The sequence below is a fragment of the Ostrea edulis genome, chromosome 7 (assembly GCF_947568905.1).
Source record: "Ostrea edulis chromosome 7, xbOstEdul1.1, whole genome shotgun sequence".
Classification (NCBI taxonomy): domain Eukaryota; kingdom Metazoa; phylum Mollusca; class Bivalvia; order Ostreida; family Ostreidae; genus Ostrea; species Ostrea edulis.
The window spans coordinates 51,664,704-51,688,521 of NC_079170.1; the positions used below are offsets into that span (position 1 = coordinate 51,664,704).

Sequence of the window (23,818 nt, forward strand, 5' to 3'; positions counted from 1 at the left end):
ATCAATCTCATAATTCTAAACAGAATACAACATTTATAATAGAGCAAACATAGACCTTGAATCATCAGAGGTGAGACCAAGTACCTAGGAGGAGTAAGCATCCCTTGCTGACCGATCACAACTGCCGTGAGTCGTATATCTTTATCAGGTAAACTGAGTAATGCGTAGTTAAAATTCAGAATGTAATAATTAAAGAACGGCCTAATAATTCGTATGAAACACGCCAGACAGCATTCGTCATAGGGAAAGGTTGAATTTGCAAATAAGATGACAGAATTTGTGAAATGTTGACTCAATACTATTGAAACCATGCAACACCAACTTATTTGTCATTGGTCCGTCTCGATTGAAACACTGAGCAGACGCACAACATGCTCTCGCATATCGAATCATTTGAGAGACATGAACACCGTATGCAGGTGATAGAGGAATAGTGATACATTTTACATAAACCTGGAAAGTTTAAGACGAAGAAGCTGAGGTCATCCTGTTTGATATGAAGTTGAGTTGTTAGTTTACCTTTCACGTCTATGGTAAAACATGTCCAAATATTAAGCAGATGTAAAGAACTATTTGGTTTCTTTTACATGTACAAAAATGTATTTCAATTTCACTGGGATATATCGAATTGACATATGAATGAAAGAGAATATCGCTAAATACAATGTCGTCGATGCAACTGAATGTAGAGTTGACGACCAAAGCATAAAATATTGTTCAGTTTTTGAAAATACATGTATGCCTCAAGTCTTGAATGGAGAATGTTAGCGTCAAACTTAATTCTCATGCGAACCGAAAACTCAAAGCCACAGTTTCAAATAATTTATTTGTTGACAAAGCCATGTGAGGGTATCAATAGATTTGAGCTACTATTGCTCTCTATCTCTCAGTGTGTGTGAGTGTGTATGTGTGCCTCTGTGTGTGTGTCTGTATAGGTATGTGTGAGAGAGAGAGAGAGAAAGAGAGAGCGTGTATGTGTGTGTGTGCATATATGTGTGTGTGTACGTGTGTGTGAATGTGTGTACGTGTGTGTGCATATGTGTGTGTATGTATGTATGTATGCATGCATATATGTGTGTGTATGTATGTATGTGTGTATGTGTGTGTGTCCATACCTGTCATATACTCCACCCTCCCAGGATTAAACTGTGATGGCATTGATCTGCGTTTGATCTCCTTCCCACTGGAAGCATCCCATAAGGCAAGTTCTGTCTTATCCACGGAAATAAGGATGCTTTTATTTTTTCCAGCAGGCGTTAAATTTATGTTTCCTGCCATTGTGATGGTATATTTCAATTCCCCTTCGGAATTACAGCCAATGATGGTTTTATCATATATTTGAAGGATGATTTCCCCATTTGCAGCAAACGCTATTTTCCGTATCTGCGGTTTCAGTGCCAAACCTGACTTTATCTCTTTGCCTGTATAGACGTTCCATGTTTTTATCTCATTGTCTGATGGACTCACTGAAATCAAGATACCACACTGCATAAACCTGTTTCGCTTATCACTTGTCCTTTATGTGTATATGTGTAAAAATAGGCAGTTATTATCAATACACAATCACTAAGAATAACTAGCTGTTATGAATAATAACCAGTAATTTTGAATACACAATGACTAAGAGTACCCATTACTGTAAGCCGGGTACTAAGAATTGCCAGTCATAGCGATTACTTACTGTAAACGGTTTTAATTTTAACGTGCCCCATTTGAAATACACTGTTTAGAAATGTGTAGTTTGTTTTTCCAAGAAAAATTGCAATTCACCTTTAAATGGAGATCTATTATATTATTCCGACATATATGGTTGAAGAGTAACTATTTGATTTTCGAAATAAAGTTCCAAGACATCCATCACAATTGGATGGTGATCGTGAAGGGAATTTATACATACTGTTTCTGAAATTTTCGAGAAACTGTCAATTACTTCACCCTGAACTTAACTCACCATTTTATATATTCAGAATCAAAACAAATTTTTCTGCATTAATTTTCTGTCAAATCTAACGTTCGAAAGCATACATTACAGAACCACAGTATGGTCAGTTTTACATGTACTTACAACTAACAGCGATTAGACTTCCAGATGAAGTCTGATGCAAATCCACACACCCCACCGTAGACGTATGGCCAGTTAGTGTCCTCACCAGCTGACCCGATGGCTTCCTCATAATGAACTTTGAGCACACCATGAAAGGGTACATACTTTTTGGACACTGTGCCAGCAAGTCGTCCAAACCCTGGAAAAGCACTACCTTTTCAAACAAATGTTTTGTGGCTTACAATAACTTAAAACTAATTATTTTAAATCATCAATTTATGTTTGTATCCTTAATATGCACTCGAAAATTGTTAAGCATTGTAGATGACTTAGCTTTTATGAATACGATTCTATTTATAGCGATTTCAAAATATGAACAGGATTGACAGAAAGGCAAACAGATTGTAGTTCATTACTAGATCATCCGGTCATTATATCGGGAACATTAAGCCGCACTGCATGCAAGCTATTCCATGCATTGACAAACCTCTGCGTTTTCTAATCGGTCCAGAAGTTGTGAAGGTAATTGTCGAGGGTCGTATGACAGCGCTGCAGACGACAAATTTATTGCTTGCGACAGCGTGTCGAGATGGTTTTCTCCTGGGAACAAGTCAAGAGCTACTGTAAAGTCGTCCAGCAGGTCCCTGTACAAATAACAATCATGTGATGCACGGTGTGGAATTAGCAGTATCTCAGTAAACCCATGGAGTCATGTTTCAATAAAACATATTACCACTTTGGAATTTTCCGAATTTTAGTGTAGTTAAAAATATCTGATCTTCAACAAACAGAGAACTGAACAGTGGAGACTTTCCGGTACAGCATTGGTAAATATTGTTTACAGAGACAATGGTATAACTAGATAATACAGTCATTGACAGTTTTGGGTCAATACGATGCTTTACTTACCTGCGACATAAAATATTCACCGAGTCTCGGGTAGCTAAAGCATCGTATTGACCTAAAAATTCCAACAATTGTGCCATTATTTTGAATGATCATTTCCAAAAAATACGAAATAAAAATCTATTTGATCATTTTTGTATACATGTAAAGAGCAAGACCTAATCTGAAGTAATTAAGAACGCTTGTCATCATTCCACGACCAAAAATAATCAACAATCGCATCAACTACGAAGTTCGCAAAATATGTTTAAAAATCAAAGGTCTTATTCACCTTGAAGGCACGTGAGAATGATTATAACGTTTCTTATTTTTTCTAGATTGTTGAAACTCGGAATATTTCAATCATATGATACTTACATGTACTAATCTTTGATTATTAACATACCTTGATTTCTAATCTGCCATAAAATCATGAATATAAATGAAACAAGATAGAAAAAATATAAGGACTTCATTTGAAATACTGCAGTGAGGTGGAGGCAAGGGGAGTGTACTCATGATCTGTTTTGCCAACTACTTAACTTACAATATTGTTCGTATACATGTACCTTCATACTACAAACAAACAAGACATTTACTCCTTATAGGCAACAAAAAATAAAAACTGCTAAAGATATAGTTAAGGCGATATCATTTCCATTCTAGAGGAAGAAAGACAGGAGATAAAGCGCATTTACCCATCCTAGGTATCTATTGATATACGTGTGTGTGTTCTCGTGGTGGTATATACTTGATGGTACAGTGTATATCTCTTGATGAGAGAGAGAGAGAGAGAGAGAGAGAGAGAGAGAGAGAGTGATGTTTGAAAAGGCAAACTTACTCTGTTGGAAGACAAAGAAGTTTGTGAAGGAGGAACTCGAAATTTAGAAGGCACTCTTTCTTGAGATCTTTGAGGTTGCCCGATTTTGCAAAATGATAGGGAAGACTTTTCATTTTTCTTTCGTTGATCTGGTTCCCAAGTACTATTGGTTGACTTGCAACATAGCGTATCTCTCTAGTCTGGCCATTTCTATCCTCGTATGGTTTTGGAGTGTCTGAAAGTAATAGAAACCATACCCAAAAAACCCGCAAATACCTTTACTGTCTTATGTCATCCAATGACAGACATACACATTGAATATGTTTTATCTTTACAAGTGAACAAAGTACATTTAACGCATTGCTTGGGGTTGTTTTTTTTATGGGAGGGGTCCTTGGTTTTTATTTTGGTGGGGGTTTGGGGGGGGGGTGATATGCTGGTACAGAAAGTTCCTTTGTCTACATCTTATCTAGATTTTAATGGATGTAAAGAATTCATTTGAAAAATGAAAGATTTTACATAATTTACATAATGTGCTTAAGATTACGTCGTACGACAATCTTCATAATACTTATCATTCCCATTAGTGGAACTCTTCAAATTAAAGGCGCGTAAAGTCGTGTTACCGGGACAACACACGTAAACATTACTTAGGCATACGTAGTATAAATTATGGTATCGAATACATATTATAACCGACTGCATACCAAGACACTGATTAAAATTCTAAAGGTAAATTTAGGAATTGATTATTCTTACCAGAAAATAGACGAACTTATTAAACTATGTGAAGGATCTGCCAAATCTAAACGATATAAAGCATCAATCGCAAGAAGAACTGTGAAGGGTAAAACCAAAATGCACATCCGACACAATAACTTTTCTTGTAATTAATGGGATTCATATGTTATTAGAATTATTCTATCAGATTATGAAGACATTCTATTTTATCATACAATTTGGACAGGTTCATATGGGCATGGACTTTGTAATCGTTCATGTACCTCTCTCTCTCTCTCTCTCTCTCTCTCTCTCTCTCTCTCTCTCTCTCATTTTCCAATATTTTAGAAAAAGTTATATATTTGCCAAACTGCATTTTTAAAGACGTTTATAACACTAATTAACACAACAAATGCGTTTCCAAACTGCATCTAAGCTATTTTGAAAATTACAAAATATTGATTGACTTAGGACAGAGAACATCGTTGTTTGGAATTTTTAAATTAGGTGTAGTAGAGTTTTAAAAAAAAAAAACCATGTAACATCCTTGATAAACTAGTGTTAGAATATTTAAGAAATGCAGTTTGACCAATGGCTATTCTATTTAAAGATACACAATGTACTTTAACTTAAAGGGGGGGGGGGTTGCTATGAACGTTTTGCTTATGTCCCAGTAATCTCGCACTTGCTCGCAAGACTTGTGCATTTTCTTACCAATGACGCACAAGAGTCACCAAAGCGCTGGTAATGAGAAGTATTCAGGTAAAACCTTGTTCAGAACATAAGCATTGTACCTTTTCAAGAAATGTTTCATTTCACATCAAATGCCGTGTTGGGTATACACAAAATTAATAGAAGGCAATAACCTCGTATCTACTGTGAATTTTTAAAATTTTCATAGTCTATCAAAGATAAGCAGGATTCTTTTAGTTTTTCCGATGTGACGCGATTGTCTCTGTTTTGAAAAGGAAGTATTCTAACAGCAAAGCCAATACACAAAAGAATTTCCGGAAATAACAATTCCGGAATTCATTAAAATTACAACCGTCAACTGTGATTCATTAAAATTACAACCGTCAACTGTGCTTCACACTAAAAGAAATGGATTTATTTTTAAATCAATAAATGTTATTATTTCAATACAGAGGAAAGTCCATTGATGCTTTTTTAAAGTCTTTTGATAATTTACCGAGAAACTCGGCGAAAGTATTTTTTTCAAATCTGATAAACAATGCTGAATTTTGTGTTATCGATTGATACCAAATACAGGTACATGTATACCCGTTTTAGAGGGCATCTTTAATGGAGACGAATTGTTGCATTTTTACATATTTTTAGATACACCAACTACATTAGTGATCTAGCCAAGTATTTATGTTGAACAAGGGTTGTTTCATATATTGCCGTAAAATACATCTCTGCTTGTTACACAAATGATGGCTTTTAAGAAAAAAAAATATTCGATATACCTCCGGACCATCTGCCCATGAAATAATCAGCTAGGCCCGTATGAAGCAAAACACTGGTTGCTTTGTCCTTGATGTAACGATCCTCCGCTGCTGTCCAGAACTGACGATGATACCAACTCAAAATCTGGACTCCAGAATCTCCTCGAGTTACTAAATTCATTGTAAAAATAATGAAATGAATCTATTTCGTGATACATCGGGAAAAAATCATACATATGTATATTAGATCAATTTGATTGATAAACTCATAAACCTACAAGCAAACACAGTAAAGCCATAGGTACCATCTTTGATCAGAAAGTACAGAAGTAATCTGCAAAGCTGTAGGGTGTTCTTTCGAAACAGTTAATATAACAATCTCGGGAAAAGGTGGAGAAAACGAACAGTGATCAATCCCATACCTCCTATAAGGAATTCAAAATAAAGAGTTGGGAAAACACGGACTCCTGGATACACCAGAGGTGTGATCAGGTGCCTAGGAGGAGTAAGCATCCCCTGTCGACCGGTCACACCCGTCATGAGCCCTATGTCTTGATCAGGTAAACGGGGTAACCGTAGTCAAAATCAGTATAATATGATATTTCTTGTTAGCATTAACGAGTTGTAAGTATGAATATTGGATATTTTTAGAATATAATGAGTAAGTGTAATATTTCGGTAAAATATGGTGAACTATTCAGATAAACTTTTCAAACATCATTTCATGATTTTTGTTAATGGTGAAAAATGGAAGAGAGTAAAAAGTGTAGACTAAAAGGGAAATACGCCTGGGACCCGGCTTTTACTTCTACCTGCAATAATGCAAACTTGTGATGCTTAGATATACTGTTATTAGTCACTCCAAATATTTCCGTTGTAGTTTTGAATAAAGAATATATTCATGATCTTGAAATGTTTTACAGACTTTGAAAATAAGATTATCTCAATGAATTCGAAATAAAAGAGTTATCCTAATCTGCTTCTTGTTTTTAATGCTTTATTCAACACACAGACGTTAAAGGCAAACTATCAACTAAACTGTATGACAACAGGGTGACTCCAGCTTCTTTGCTATTAACTGCCCATATTTATACATGTAACAATACTCCATTATCACCTGCGTAAGTTACCAGGTACATGTATATAGTAATTATAATTATCAGGTCAATTGCTGTCTGACGTTGTATACTAATTGTTATGCGGTTTTTTTCATGCAATTAGTTGATTATTGTGCCAGAGGGTGTATGCAAAAATGGAAAAATAGACTACTATGCAGTTGCTTTTTTTTTTTTTTTTATATAATTTCATCATTTATTAGAAAGTATACATATTATTTGGGATAAAATGTCCTCGGATACTCCCGCTTAATTCTCACCAATGGTGTCAGGGGCCCAATATATAAGGCATATATTTAATTTATATGAAAATACATAATATCACTATATGTATAATAACAAATATTTTTCGAAGTCATAAAAATATCATATACAACGTTGATGTAGATATATCAACAGTAGAATAACATAGAAATTACTCAAGGAATAATATATAAACAATGTAGTCCTAAGTTGACCGTATAGTTATAATGATAAATAGTTAAGGATAGTATATACTGGTCTCTTCACAGCAGTCAAGTTACATTAATTTATAAAGATGTTCAAAAAATGTATGCTCTATTGTATTTATATACTTCAATACTGATGTATAGAAACATAATGATTTTTTTAACATGATTTTACATATTAAAAGTCGTTTCACTTAAAGAATCTAATCTACATAACATTTTATGTTTGTATATTCTATAGGCTATATACGTAATAAGTAAATTTAAGGATTTGGTTTTATCATTTTGTTCTAGAAAAAATCCAACAACAATGTGTTTCCATTGAACTGTGAATGATAGATAACTGCTAACAGTGTTCCATATATTTAAAACATTATCACACTCGTAAATCAAATGTTTTGTAGTCTCAACTTGCTTACAATGTGTACATTCATTCTTTACATCTTTTTTCCATTTGCTAATATATGCATTATTACATAATATGTTATTCAATAACTTATAACTGAATTCCGCTATCTGTTTGTCTTTCAAATCTTTAATTTTACATTTATAAATGTTTATCCAATTTGAATCATCGAATATTCTGAATTCTTCAGACAGTAATGCCTGAAAATTGGGTTTGCAAAACTTTTTTTCAACTAAATTTTTATAAAAAGATTACTTGATGTTTTAAGTATATTGGTAAATCCAATAAGGAAGTTAAAATTAGTGATATTTTGTTTATTTACACAGCTTGAATTTGAAAAATCGTTTAGTACTCGAATTTTTCTCGTGATTGTCATAATAATTTTGTATTCACATAGCTAATTAGATTTGTCATTAATATTTGAATAATGTTCTAGCGGTTTAAAAATTCCATCATCAAACAAATCACTAACATATAAGATACCAGATCTCGCCCAATTATCGAAGAAAATGGGTTTTCCTTTATATTACAGATTTGTGTTATTCCATAATGGTTGTTGTAAAATATCATTAGGTAATTTTTTATCAAAGTTAAGTTCGCTTTTACATTCATTAAAGCAACACAACATTTCTTTATAAAATAGTGGTAATTTAGTTTTGTTTAAATTCTCCACATCAGTAGTTGAACATTTTAACATATAGTATATATCAAAGTTAAGTTTTCTACAATAATTATTTAAAATTTCAGGTAAGACTCCCTTTGAATTTAATAATCTCGGTATCCATGCTACCTTTAATGCTTTTAATTTGCATTCTACATCTACTATTGAAAGACCACCTCTTGTTACATCTCCAACCAAAGTGTTTCGTTTGATTCTTTCTTTTTTTATCCCAAATGAAGTTAAAGATTAATCGTTGTACTTTTTTCATAAAATTTTTATCAAGAAGACATAGAATTGACGATACATATGTTAATTTTGAAATGGCAAGTGTATTTATTATGCACGCTTTGCCAAAAAGTGTTAATTTTCTTCTTTTCCAGGATTCAAACAGTTTTTCCATTTCATTATATATTCTCATCCAATTTTTATTGTAACATTCTTCTTTATCGTGATCTAAAAAATGCCTAGACATCTGACCGCTTTACTTGTAACTCTAATACCAAAAAGTTCTTCAAACTGATTTTTCAATCTTCCAAGCAAAATACATTCAGTTTTGTTGATATTAATTTTAAATCCAGCACTTTCACAGAATTTATTCATTTCATCTAGGGTATTTTTCATAGAAATTTCATTATTTACCGCAACTGTTAAATCGTCTGCGTGCTGTATACTCTTTATTTCAGAATTATTTATCACAACACCGTTAATGCTGTTATTGTTTTTTATTCTAATCGCTAAGATTTCTGCTACTAAAAGAAAACGGGAGGGCTGATAGGGGACACCCTTGTCTAATCCCCCTTGTCATCGAGCATATTTTAGAAAGCCATCCATTATTTTTCATTTTAAAGATTGGTTCTGTATATAGAATTTTAGTCCATTTGATAAAATTATGTCCTATATTGAATTTATTCAACACTTTAAAAAGAAAATTCCATTCCACAGAATCGAATGCTTTTTCAAAATCTAATAATAGTAATATTCCTTCCAAATTTTCAGTTTCACAATATTCAAATATGTCTAGTAGAAGTCTTGCATTCTCCCCGATATAACGTCCTTTTATATACATGTAAGCAGTTTGGTTTTCATTAATTATACCTGATAAAAAAAATTGCAGTCTTTTAGCAAAAATAATGGCAATTATTTTATAGTCAGTATTTGTCAAACGTATCGGTCTATAATTTTTTAGTTGATTCTTTGCTCCCTTTTTAAAAACTATGCAGTTCTTTAATGTACAACTAATGTAGAATGTAAATACAGAATGTAAAACTAGTTTTAATCCACAAGTAAAATGAGAAACAATGACTAGTATTGATCGATAAAGTAGCTAAAGATCAAGATCCGGTAAAGATTCAGCGTACATATGTATATCCATCCTCCGCAAATGGACCAACAACCACCAATCCTCTGTCAACATCGAAAAAACAAATCACCAGTATATGTCCACTTCAGGGACAGTAATCACCGATGGGACAACATAGCAATATTGGTTATTGACCATAACCATTTGGTATCATACCGGGTGTAAAAGGGGAAAATTCCGGATGCACAGATAGAAATATTCCAACATGACCATCAAGGTATCAAGAGAGAGAGAGGGAGAGAGAGAGAGAGAGAGAGAGAGAGAGAGAGAGAGAGAGAGAGAGAGAGAGAGATTGTACTTCTGTACATACCAAGATACCGACGCAAATCATAACGTAGACGCACTATCAGGAGTGGTGGGAGCCTTCTGATTGGTGGAGTCCAAAATTGATACACGTCGTTTAAAACATCTTCATCACAAGAAAGGACATCTTCAAGTTCAAACTCTGACAAACCATGTTTAGCTACAAGGATATAAATTTTGATAATATGGTATTTGCTTGAACGAATTTCAAAAACGTATCTTTCTTCAATGAAATTAAAACGTTAGATGTCTTCATACACGAAAAGAGGTATCCCTTTCCAAAATATTATTTCTCAATGAAGTATCATTAGGAGTGAAAATTCAAATTACAAAAATAACATATCAATGGTTTTTAATGACACCCATGCATGCAGGAACACCATAAAAGGATGCCATACAGTTCAAATTCATACATTTTAAAAGTAGTGAGAAAGGGTATGCATCACTAAGATGTTATTCTCTATAAAGGGGATTCAGATATCTACATAAACTTCAGCGTAACCTGCAGTGACGTATCCAAGAGCCCTGGAAACAAACATGTGACCATGCTTTGTTTCTATATTTTCCAGTAGCTGGTTTATACAGCCGCGAATGGTTTCCTGTAAATGGCACTCCTCCATTGGTCTAAATGACGTCCAATTAATGGCCTCCCGAAACCCCAACTTGATATACAGTGGTAAAGGACATTTCTCAAACATCTCCAACACATACGCTCGTTGTGGATCAGTCAATGTTCGATTAGCCTCTTGAAAGAAATTGTCCAGGATTTCTTTCCGATCTGAAGATGTCAGTAAAGGAACGGGAATGAAGTTTGCTTCCGGTGCAAGTGTCTGGGAAAAGAGTTACAGATTATCAAAGTCGTATTATGATTTTGATTCATTCGATGAAAGTTTTCGTATTGATGAACTTGTTTAGATAAGATAATCCTCTCAGAGTTACGCCAGTACTAATCTGATTGCTCGCACTATGTAATGACAATGATTATGAATGATTATTGGGAAAATGTAAAATACTACAATAAAACATCAGTACAAATATTTTAATTATAACTGTCTTGCAATTACCTTACTTTTTACATTATTCTTTACAAAGATTCAAATATATTTATTTCTATTCCATTAGAAATATAATCTACCTTTTCTCATCTTACTGATGCATTGTGGGGTTTATTTGATAACTACATCACTGCATGAAATTCTTTTCAGTTTTGCGCATCTCAGCGAAAGTAAAGTTGATATTGATTGAGATTTTAATTCTCAAAGTTTAACAAAATGCAGTTTAACGTGTATGTACAATGTAAACATAACACGACTTACTGACAAACTCAATCATCGTGCCCTTACGTTGATCTCTGGAAAGACTTATTGACAAATTCCATCACCGTGCCCTTACTTTGATCTCTGGAAAGACTCCAAACTCTGGTTGATCTATGGTAGATACTATAACTTTGGTGAATTTGATCAAATTCTTTGGTATCCATGATGTGACTATTCTGCCATTGTTAGCTTTATCAAGTTGGTCAATGGAGTCTAAGAAAATCACAACTGTCTGTTTCTTGATGACAAATAGTCGTAAACACTGACGGAACTTCGTCACGAGAGTCTGCAAATCCTGCAGGAAGAAACTAGAACAGTTATGTATTGCTTCTTTGGAAATTTGATGATTTATGAGTTCGAGGTGTGAGGTTAGTTTTATATTACAGCATGTCAGACCAAATCAAAGAATACGTAAGAATCATGTTAATAGCAACTGAAAATCAACGAAACTTCCCTACAATTTTATTTATCTTGGATTCAAAGACGATTTTTTTGAGAAACTGTTGCTCTTATGCAGCCCTCTCTTTAGTGATTAAGTAGATCTATTATGTACCTGGGATTTGACATCCTGTAAATTTAAAAATCGATTGATCTGAGAGACCATGGATTGTAGGAGGGTAAGTACATTGGAACTCTCCTGGGTTGTTCCAAGAAATCTGAAAAGTCAGTCACAAATTATAGGTAATTGCATGAAAGTGATTTCCGCATCTAAAATCTGTAATATTTATTAGGGTATCATCGGACATGAAATAGATCTTACCTGATTTGCAGTTTGTGAGAAATACAATATTCCTATTAATCAGACCTCTATCGGACTAATACTTTGAGAAAAGGACATTCAATTTAATAATGATTTAGTTTATTACACTTTTACCAGACGTGTCTTTAGTGAGAAATGCAAACGATGCAATGTTTCTTTGAGAAACACAAAATATGGAATATTCAAATTTTACACTTTCTAACGCGTCGATGCACATTCATTGTCAAATTCAAAAGATAAAAGAGCCCCGTGGGTCACTTCGCTCACCTGAATCACCTTGCCCAATATTTAAAGATTTTCCCTATATATTCACATATAAAACTTTGATCCCTATTGTGGCTCCAACCTATCTCTGGGGACCATGATTTATACAAACGTAAATCTGCACTATGTCAGGAACCTTTCATGTAAATGTAAACTTCTTTGGCCCATTGGTGGTTCTTGAGAAGATTTTTAACGATTGTCCCTATATATTTGTATGTAAAACTTTGAAGCCCTATTGTAGCCCCGGGCATCCTACCCCCGGGGGTCATGATTTACAAAACTTGATTCTCCATTATAACGGAAAGCTTTCATGTAAATTTCACCTCTTCTGGCCCAGTGGTTCTTGAGAAGAATATTTTTAAAGTTTTGACCTATATATTTGTATATAAAACTTTGATCTCCTATTGTGGCCCCATTCTAAACTCGAGAGTCACGATTTTGATAATCTTGAATCTCCACTATGTTAAAAGGTTTTCATGTAAATTTCAGCTTTTCTGGCCCAGTGGTTCTTGAGAAGAAGATTTTTAAATGACCCCCACCCTATTTTCGCATTTTTGTGATTACCTCCCCTTTCAAGGGGCATGGTCCTTCTTTTGAATAAACTTGAATCCCTTCACCCAAGAATGATTTGTACTAAGTTTGGTTGAAATTGGCCCAGTGGTTCTGGAGAAGAAGTCGAAAGTATAAAAAGTTTACAGACGGATGGACAGACGATGGACAACGGGTGATCAGAAAAGCTCACTTGAGTTTTCAGCTCAGGTGAGCTAATAATGATAAAATGACTACGTATGAGGCCCAGCTATAGGTAAACAATGTTGCACAATTTAAGCGGGAAAGTTTGTAGAAGTATTGACACGACCACAAATAGAACGATATATAACTCTATAAACATGCCCGTCTTATTTCTACTTTGTTGCCACATGGATTTGCTTTTTTACGATTTCGGAATCGATCGTTGTATACAAATATTTAACATTAGATATCTTAACGTAGAACACATCCGATAATAAATTTTGATTACATATTGATTACTGTAGTATATGTGAATCGTGGAGATTTTCTTAAGGAAGACCTCGGCTTTTGAACACAACTGTGCAGGATGCGATGTCTGTATGTTCTGGTTCAATACTGATTTCATTGGTCCAAAAATATAATTTATTAGTTAACCCTATACAGTTAAAAACGGTGTCAGTTAAAAATTTGAAAGGATGTGGCAGGGACTACATACTAGGGCGGAAAGATTCTTTAATCGGTTCTAAATCTGCATGATTTTACATTTTCTGTTTTATCTCATATAATTTTGAAGAACCCTCAATGCTACAGCCGTAAGCGCTAGACATAGGTCTAAACTTGCAGTACTTCACCTACAATTACTTGTGACATCTCCATATGGGTGAAAAATCCTTGATGGGAGGTAAATTGATTGATTGATTGATTGCATATTGTTTAACGTCTTGCTCGAGAAATTGTCACTCATATGGAGACATCAGCACTGCCGGTTACATGTTAGGGCTACACAATTTAGGCCTAAATGTACATACATATGTTCGGCGCTAACGGCCTTTGAGCAGGGAGGGATATTTATCGTGCCACACCTGACGTGACACTGGACCTCGGTTTTTTTCAGTCTCGTCCGAAGGACCGCCCCATTTAGTCGCCTCTTACTACAAGCAAGGGGGTACAGAGGACCTTTTTCTAACCCGGATCCCCACGGAACTACAGTACCGGATAAATGAAATTTGTTTAACGTCCCTCTCGATAATTTTTCACTCATATGAAGACGTCACCACTGCCGGTGAAGGTCTGCAAAATTTAGGCCTATGCTCGGCGATTATGGTCATTGAGCAGGGAAGGATCTTTATCGTGCCACACCTGCTGTGACACGGGGCCTCGGTTTTTGCAGTCTCATCCGAAGAACCGCCCCATTTAGTCATCTCTTACGACAAGCAAGGAGTACTGAGGACCTATTCTAACCCGAATCCCTGGGTCGATGCGACAAAAAAAAAACCTATAAAAACAGCCATTGAAGTTTTTTTTTTATACCTTATCTATATTGTTAGAAGACTTGCGGGCGTATTTATTTGATATGATTAATTTGTGTTGCTTATATTGTGTTGCCACCAACAGACAAATCAATCAATCGTTAGTAAATCTTTGTAGCTCAATACCAAACACTACGACCCCAGTTTTTCTTTTAAATTTTATAAAAGTCCCCTTCAATATAGAAATCTTCCCAAAAATGACAATGCTACAAAACTCGAACCTCTTTATAAAAAATCTAAATCAATAAACCCAATATTTTGTACAGCTATATAAAAATTTTGTATATTGGCCAAGAATTCAAAATTTTGATCTATTTCTAGGAATGGAAAATCACTTTACCTGTCTGAATGTTACAAATTAAAATATTTTACTGATTTTCGATTCATGTTTTCTAGTTTTATGTCAATAAGCACTCGCCTCGCAATCACCATTCCCTTCCCATGGATCCAGAAGTAGGCCTCTTTTGCAGCCAGCGCCATGATTGAAGTTTTTCCACATCCTGACTCACCATGTATAACCAAGGGTTCCTTATTGTCCCCAAGTACGTACGCTTTGATTTTCTGTAATTGCAAACTTGAAATTTTCATTTAACGCAATACATACATAATAGACAAAATTTCATTCAATTGTTCTAAACGTGTTTGAAAGGTTCATATGAATTATAATATTAGCATGTAAGGAGCATTGGTTTCCTAAATTGCTTCAATACATCGAAGGAAAAGCTGTCTGCTTTGTGATTTTTCTTATCTTAGATTACTCATATCTCCAAAATCTTGCTTAGAATATTTGAAATATCTGGCTATCGGGACTATTATACCACAATTTAGGACCAGCTGTGTTATGGTACCTTTTTACTAAATCTGGGATGATGTATCAATATGTTAATTTTCATTAGAACCAATTGTTGAAATCTTATTTCTAATCACCATTCATGTGTATACAAATAAATAACAATACTACACAAATTTTGTTTTTGATAAAATGGCAAAAACGAAACCTTCAACTTAATTTGCTATAACATTTTGTAAATTGAATTAAGATTTTTACATTTGTGTTCCTTAAAACTCTTACACATAAGTGTCTTGATAATATTTCGATAAAAATATTGTTATGTTATCCCTTCATACCATGACCAGTCTGGGGTGGGTTTTTGTTTTTTTTTTTAAATTCCATTCATATACTAGTATATCAATTTGATTTCCTTTTTATGTTCAATTTACGCAAAATCAAAGTGCAGTTTCAGGTTACAAAAAAATAAATGCACAAAAAAAAAACCTTGAAATGCATGGTTCAAAACTATGAAAAGGTGGAGATAACGAACAACGATCAATCTCACAACTTTTATAAGGAATTAAAAATTAAACGTTGGGCAAACACGGACTCCTGGACATACCAGAGTTGGGATCAGGTGCCTAAGAGGAGTAAACATCCCCTGTCGATCGGTTACACCTGCCGTGGGCTCTATATCTTGGTCAGGCAAACGGAGTAATTCGTAATCAAAATCAGTGTGCTAAGAACGGCGTTAACAATTGGTATTAAATGCGTCAGACTAGATCGCTATAACGACCATAGAAGTTGTGAAATGCTGACTTTTAACGAGACTTTTGACACGCCTGTAGTATTAACTTGTTTTTCAGTAGCCTGCCTACCTGAACAATTTCATCCCGACCTTTGACACCAGAACACTTTTCCTCAATTAGCACTGCATGTTTCAAATATTCCTCATGTTCGGGATGCAATGCCAGCTTTTTATTTTCTTCTCTTTCCTTGATAGCGTCATCTATAGAACTTATCATCCGGTCTTGAAAATCCTCTGTAATTCGCTCTAAATATTCGCTATGTTCCTTGTTTTCCGGGTTGATTCCTGAACATGAAAATTGTCGCTCGTTTCACAATACAGCAATGTATCAATTCACACTGTATTACAATTTCAAAAAAATCATAACTTTTACCTTAATGGTCGAGTGCTTAGTGCTAATTTATGTGTTTATCATTGGATAAAATGAGTCACATGATTGCTTGATAAAATACTTTGAAACCAGCATACATTGTGTATAATAGCAACGTTTGTTTGGACTGTTTCTATTTCAATATACAGAATCTACCTTTTTCTGTCCAACTCAATTCATACGTCAGAATATTTTTCGAGTTTAGTTTACTCTCCATTTGTGTCCGTAGATCCTTGTTTTTTGCTCTGGCTCCGCTCCATGTCTTTTCGTCTCCCAAACACTCTGTAAATATATCACATGAAATTCAAAACAAGAAATTTAACTTTTAATCATGTCGCGTTTGACAAAAACATACATGTACATGTAAATGTTTCAACAGAAAAGAAATGTACTAAACTCAATACTTGTCATTTTCAATTTATTGGCCATCGCGCGCTAATAAATAGCAGCTAAAGACTTACATGTACATCTAGCAGTATTCTAAATAAGCTAGCTGCTTCTGGGTTATTTCCCTCTAGAGAACTCTCGTACACAGTAAGGCCAGAAACAATTTGTTTACACGTGGTGAGTCGGACACATGTTCATCACTGTGTGAGTGATCATAGACAGTGTTATATAGGCAGTTTCATCCCCCGTATTCGATTGATACAGACTTATTCAGGGAGCAAATAATCACAACAAATATTTATTATATCTCGTTATTTCGTTGCTTTTACGTACCACATCATTACATTGTTTTTCTTTTTATTTCAGAAAAACATTTCTTTTAATAACATTTGATATTTCCTACATTTACATCTTTTAACAGAAATTAATGTTATTCAATGGAGGGTACACAATTTGTTCGGCTAACTCCTCCCACAATACCTTCTTATTTTACAGAGTATTCGTATGGGTATCGAAGAAGTGCATGTGGCAAGAATTTGGATATATTTTGTTTATTTAGAAAATCACACGCTGTTGAGGGAGTGAGTACATGGTTTGTCCTTTTAACTTCTCTCACAGTTTTAAAGCTAAGGACGTTTTAAGGATTTTGATTCTTAACATAAGGGTGTCTTGTTGAAGGAGGTTTAAGGAGGTATAAGAACCTAAGAAATTCATAATAAAAGAAAATGATTACATTCATATAATTTGAGTTGATTTAATAGATTTTGCAAACACTCTTGCAAAAGTACATTTTATTATTACATTAAAAATTCAAATTCTGCGAGATATAAACCTATGATCCACATATTTATAGGTTAACCCATATATCGAATAAGCTACCCTGCATAGATATTAAGAATTACAAGACCAGCTGATATATTGCTGACATTCCTTTATTCATATGTTAGAAGACAAACTATGACACAGCTTGATGATGGCTGATACTACATTTAGTAAAGTTCTACAACTCCTGTCATTTTTGCCATGTTTGCTAATCAATGTCATAAAACAAACATCTTATAATAATAACCTTCTCATGGGCGTATTAAGTACTGTTTAGGTACACTTGTTTACAATGTGTATTTTCATCGTTTTCTGCGCTGGAGTATGCACTCTGTCCTACTTAGGCATTCATAGTACCACTAAATGTACCTCCTATACAGAAGAGTTCTTATCTCGAAACTGGCGTATAAACGAAGGAATCGATGATATATGTTTGTTTTCAACTATTCCATATATATCAATACATTTGCGTTGTTCTTACCGATGTATCTAGATAGCGTATAACTTGGCTCCTGTTTTTCAATATCTTTAAACTCTTTCCTAAACCAAAAACACTTTTTGTCGGTGTCAGGTATGCGTAATCCGGAATCTGTCTCTAGTTCCGTTACTACAAAACATAAAGTGGACGGTTTCTTCGGGGTTAATATTCTAGAATCATATTTTGCGTTTTACATGTATATTGAAACTATCAAGATGACACTTATTAGAAATAAAAGTAACCTGATTAACCAAAAAGAAACAAACCTGATATTTTATACTTTATTGCATCTTTAGCGGCCAAACCAACATCTGCTGCTTGGGCAATGATTTCCAATAGCCTCTCGCTTTCATTCCACCATTGGGATTTCCCTGCCTTCACTGCCTCGATGTCTTTGGAAAGAAAGTCTGGGATGTTTTTGCTGATGGACTTTAAAATGTAAACTTCTGGTACCGCATTTTTATCAAGATCATACCATCTGCAATGTAAAACAACGTATTTTCTAAAACAGCGGTATTTGCCTTTAAATCGCTTCCTGCTGTGTATCCTCACACCGGAATCAGGAGACAATTTGTGTCCGATATCTAAAGTATGCATTATAAAGTATTAGTATATATGAATGTAATATCATCTTCTTAGAAAGAATTGTCTCCAGTTATATCCCGAGCACAAGACTTATACAACTGCGTATTTTTTTTAGGTTTATTTTGAAAAAGTCAACCTTGAAAGATGCCTCAGATCCGCCGGATCTTTAACTTCCGCTTTGATCTTTCGAAATTCTTCTGCGTCTATAATCCGGAATGGTGATCTGTATCCGTATTTATGGGCGAAGAGAGACTGTCAAAAATGAATCGATTTCAAGAAATGAGTTCCACTTTTTCAAAATTGGTGGAGAATAAACAACTATATACCACATATTTCATATATGGCCGTTTTTCAAATAGAAATAAGAAAAAAAGCGTATTTCTATGTTAAACTCAACAGGCTAACGTTAAGGGTAATATGGCCGTTGTGTATGCATCCTATGTCCTACTAATGTATTTCTTGCAGTTGTACGTGGTATACATGTAGCATGCAAATAATTTCCTCAGTATAAGCAAATCATCAAATCACTCATATTGTTGTAAGTCGTAATGCTACATTCTTTCATACACAATGGTCTTCTAATGTTATACTCATTCACACATACTGATGGCAATTTGCTATATTTAATTCCTCCACCGTAAAATGGCTGAGCTATTCCCAAAACGAAGTAAAACGACACACAGTCAATCAATCCCCAGAATATGGTCGTGTTTGATCTACATAATCTACATATTGGATATAGAGTATATCAAGGAGTGAAATATGTTATTTATTTTTGTCATTCTTTGTATATACATCCACCTCTTAAATTCCGGAAATAAAACCTTTACACCTAGTCAATAAAAATGGTATTATAAACAAATATGGCTCTTAAAGATATTGGAGGGTTTAATTTGGTTCACGAGGAGGATTGCGTTCACAATGTATTTTTATTTCTTCAAAATTTACCAAGCTACCGCTGTAGTTATTTTTGGTTAATAAGACAATGGCAATACTTACAATGAAATTCGGTCCTTTCGATATCTTCTGACACTCGCGGAGCTCGTGAATACACAGTTCTGTGGTCATGTGATCGTCCGCTGCTTGGTTGCGCACTCCCCATCTCATGTCTACTACTTGAAACTCGTATCCCTTACTGAAGCAATGTTCTTTTATTTTGGGGTACGCTTTGATCATCCAGCTATTCCTCTCATACTTTGTATCTACAAGAAAATATCATCTAGTTAAAATTTAATTGTGACATACTGATTGCCTGCAAAGGGTCAATGACAATTCGACTCAAGGAATTCTTCCCTTGACACCCTTGCAGTTCATACCCTCATGTATTTTCAAAAATGAACTTTATTTCTTATATTTACATTCTCTTTTCATGTCTGTCGGGATTCACAGCTGTTCAAATAGACGTATTATATTTGACTATCATTACAATTGGTAAAGATATTGATAGAAAAAACATTTGAAATGTAAATATTATAAAATCATATTTAGATACACGTGTTTCACCAAATGTGAAAATACTAAAACTACTGTGTATATATACATGTACATCGGAGTATCATTTACCTTTCCAATATTTTTGCTTTGAGAGCTCTACAAATTGTAATGATTGTAATATTGGCTCTGCTTAACCACATTTAGAATTTGGTGATGACTACGACAGTCAATGTGAACCTACCTGTGAAAGTGCTGCTTGTGAATATACGAATGATTTTTGTTGTATTTGGAAACTTTACGAAAAAATTCCCACAAATGATAGCCTGTTGAAATGGAAATGCACTGAAGATCATCTTCTCTGTTGCGTTGGCCGTGGCCATTAAGTCCTCCAGCATCTTTTTCTGTGCGTCTATCATTTTTTTCTTCTCTTCTGCTGTAAGCTTTTTACCTGCCTCGGCTTTGTTTGGTCCCGGGTTTGGCGGATTATTTGGCGATGGGACTGCATTGTTTGTTTCTAAGCTGCCTGTGTTTTGAGCATTGGTATTTTGGGAAGAGTCGGTCTCAGATGAGCTTACCTCGGCAGTTGTCGTAGGTGCACTGATTTAAAGAAAACAATAATGTCATGAAACATTTAAAATCTAACCAAGTGCACTGCACTTCCCAGTTCTTAGATCCGCATGCAACCATGTGTAACCGTGAATCTATTTACAAACAAGGTGTATATTACTATTACATGACTATAGCCAGAACAAATGCCAATGCTAGGTATTGACTCTAGAATGGCATTGAAATGGTGAGACAGCACCGCCAGCATTTGTGTGTGTACAGTGATTATACAGTGCTGGTATGCTTATTGACTACTTACGTGTGTTGAGCTGCTGCCTGTTTCTCCCGATCTGCGATTTCTTGTAGATATTTCCGATACATTATGAGATCCACACCTTCTCAATCCGACATTTTCACGTTTTAAAAAACTCCAAATCTTGTTTCTGTTAGTGACCATGCTTATTTTTCGCCATGTTTGTTTGTTTTCGTTATGGCTACGGGTCAATAATTATATTTTGAACACATCGCTGATCGAGTCCCTTGACATTTAATCGTTAGCTCTTCTTCACATTTTGAATCTAATTGTATGGCGTTGAGTGCTGTCTTGATTAAATATATAACCTCCTTCTAATACAACAGGAAATATGCTTAATTAAATAGACCGTTATACATGTATATGTATGTCAATATTATTTCTAAATTTTAAAATGATTTGTAACATGGTTTTCTTTTTATTCCGTCCATTCGCCAAGGTACATGTAACACTTGGGAGAGATTAATGAAGAAGAAAACCTTTTTTAAGAGCTGTTTCATGTATTAAGGGTATAAAATTGTTATTATACATGTATATAAAACGATCACTGATTTTAATTTATGACATGCTTTTAAGAGGACAATACCTTAATGAAGATATTTGGGAGCTATGTGTGTATCGATTCCATGTGTGTATAGATTCCATGTGTGTATCGATTCCATCCCTCTGGCTGCTAATGATTGTTACTGAAGAATAGGGACGGAGGATTGTTTTTACAAACCAGTGTCGGATTTAGTCTCGGTGTGACAGACGCAACACCAGCCCCTTACTTTATGATCCATTTTCTTGATAAAAGTATGTCCAAAAACACTCAAATATATACGTCTTATTTTGTCAAAACGCGGTTTTTTTTAAAGAGTTTTGGCCCCGGACCCACTGGGGCCTCACGACAGCCCCGGACACCAAGCCGTATACTATGTTTCCCCGGTCAGAAACTGAATCCGACTCTTAAGAACAAGTGGACCGGTAAATCCACAACTCGTACACTGTATAAAATCTTCGTTTTTAAGGCTATGATCCTTGAAATGCTCTCCCCATAAAATAACCTCAAGACATATGCAACAATCTTCGATTATTTAATTCAAACTTGGTCATATCATGACCTTGGAGACCAAAAGGGCCACAAAATGGATATGACGTTTTTATTAAGGAATGTGTAAGAAATTACAACCACGAAAAAACCTCTTGTTTCAAGAAAGTCGTGTCATATTAACTTAAATCTATTTCAATAGTCTGCCCAAGTCGAAGCCTTAAGTGTGCTATTCTGATCCAAATGAGTTAAACGACATCGTTGGTCGTTAATTTTTTATATATCGTAGGTAACATCCTGTCAGAAACTCTTAGGCTAATTTCAACACAAACTTGGCAAAAAGAATCCTAATGTTCAAATTTGTACACAAGGATCCGCAAGTTTGTTTACACAATGACCCCAGGGGCGGGGACACAAGAGGGATCTAAAAGTTTACAATGGAGTACATTGGAAAATCTTTGAACAAGAGGCCCACAGGCCTTAAGGGTCATCTGAGAAATAGTTTAACGTATCATTAGTCCCATGGGCTATGACATCTATAATAATGTTCCTGTTTTGCATATCTAAGCTAAATTCTAATATCAAACAAGATGTTTTCTTAAAACACAAATTCCCCAGATAGTACCCATAGTGATGAAAGACTTTACACAATATAATGTACACTTTTAACACTGTATGGCTATTTTAGGCCTGTCGTAGTGTCAGACCATGAGGTTGCGAAATTCTCAATTTTGGTACATCCCTCTCTGTTCTTCCTTCATATACATTTACTTTTTATATAGTATCAGCAAAATCAAAGAAACAGTCTTTCAAATGACAAAAAAATTTAATCATTGACCATTTTGGCCTCACCCAAAGACCATCAAAACCCTTACCCCTGGAATCATGAAATTTGTAATTTTGGTAAAGGGCTAACTGCTACTTCAAAAAACCAATTTATTTTCAAATTAGCAATAATATATATAGCTTTAAAGAATTTGTCATTTAAATGTTCTACACATAAACACTATATGACAAATTTGACCCCGTCCTGAAATCAGAATGGCTGATGGGCACGTGATGAAAATATGGCGACACCCAGAATTGTGTATGATATTCACTCCGACGGTACGTGCAGGTTGGCTACGTCAACGAACGAAATCATTAAAAGTTGTGAGTTTTCGGGTCGTATGGGGCTTTGATGAATATTTGAAGGTATATGTTTGAACACAAGTGTAGTAGGAAAATATGTTAGAATTTTTTATATTAAATCTATGAGAAGGCAATGCAAAAATATAGCAATATAAGGCCTCAACCGTGCGCATTTTTTTTTTTTTTTTTTTTTTTTTTTTTTTGGTGCTCAGTAAATCGAAGGTTTTTATAAGGGGTGGATCTGTAGCTCTCTGATCAGTCCCAATATTTTTTCAGGGTGCTACATTTCTGCAGCTACGTGCAGGTGTACATTACGTACTTTATTTTTTTCTAGATTGGAGGATCTCAGCCAATCAAAAGCTTGGAATTATTCGATAATTCCAACCGAGAAGAATAAAATTTTCGATGATCTATTAACATTCTTTACAATTCAAAACTTATTTGCATCGAATCAGATTTTATGGGCAGCTGGTCCTGCCTCTGGTGTTTCCGGGGTCCGTGTTCGTCCTGCTCTCAGTTTTATGTTCTTTATAGAATTAAAGAGATTAA

At 34.7% G+C, this 23,818-nt stretch overlaps 1 protein-coding gene across 1 annotated transcript in view; it reads right to left on the bottom strand.

Moving 5' to 3' along the window:
• Window positions 1-21,293, bottom strand: part of LOC125655982 (NACHT domain- and WD repeat-containing protein 1-like) — a 38,142-nt gene extending 16,849 nt beyond the window's left edge. The window contains 18 exon segments of the mRNA XM_048886533.2: window positions 1,116-1,466; window positions 2,066-2,243; window positions 2,532-2,688; window positions 3,771-3,984; window positions 5,939-6,088; window positions 10,219-10,371; window positions 10,714-11,041; window positions 11,604-11,822; window positions 12,081-12,183; window positions 15,012-15,154; window positions 16,244-16,458; window positions 16,700-16,825; window positions 18,234-18,359; window positions 18,497-18,708; window positions 18,952-19,067; window positions 19,815-20,017; window positions 20,491-20,846; window positions 21,115-21,293. Of these exon segments, the coding sequence (XP_048742490.2) occupies window positions 1,116-1,466; window positions 2,066-2,243; window positions 2,532-2,688; window positions 3,771-3,984; window positions 5,939-6,088; window positions 10,219-10,371; window positions 10,714-11,041; window positions 11,604-11,822; window positions 12,081-12,183; window positions 15,012-15,154; window positions 16,244-16,458; window positions 16,700-16,825; window positions 18,234-18,359; window positions 18,497-18,708; window positions 18,952-19,067; window positions 19,815-20,017; window positions 20,491-20,846; window positions 21,115-21,176 (3,412 nt within the window). The 5' untranslated portion in view covers window positions 21,177-21,293.
• Between the last annotated feature and the right edge of the window lie 2,525 nt (window positions 21,294-23,818).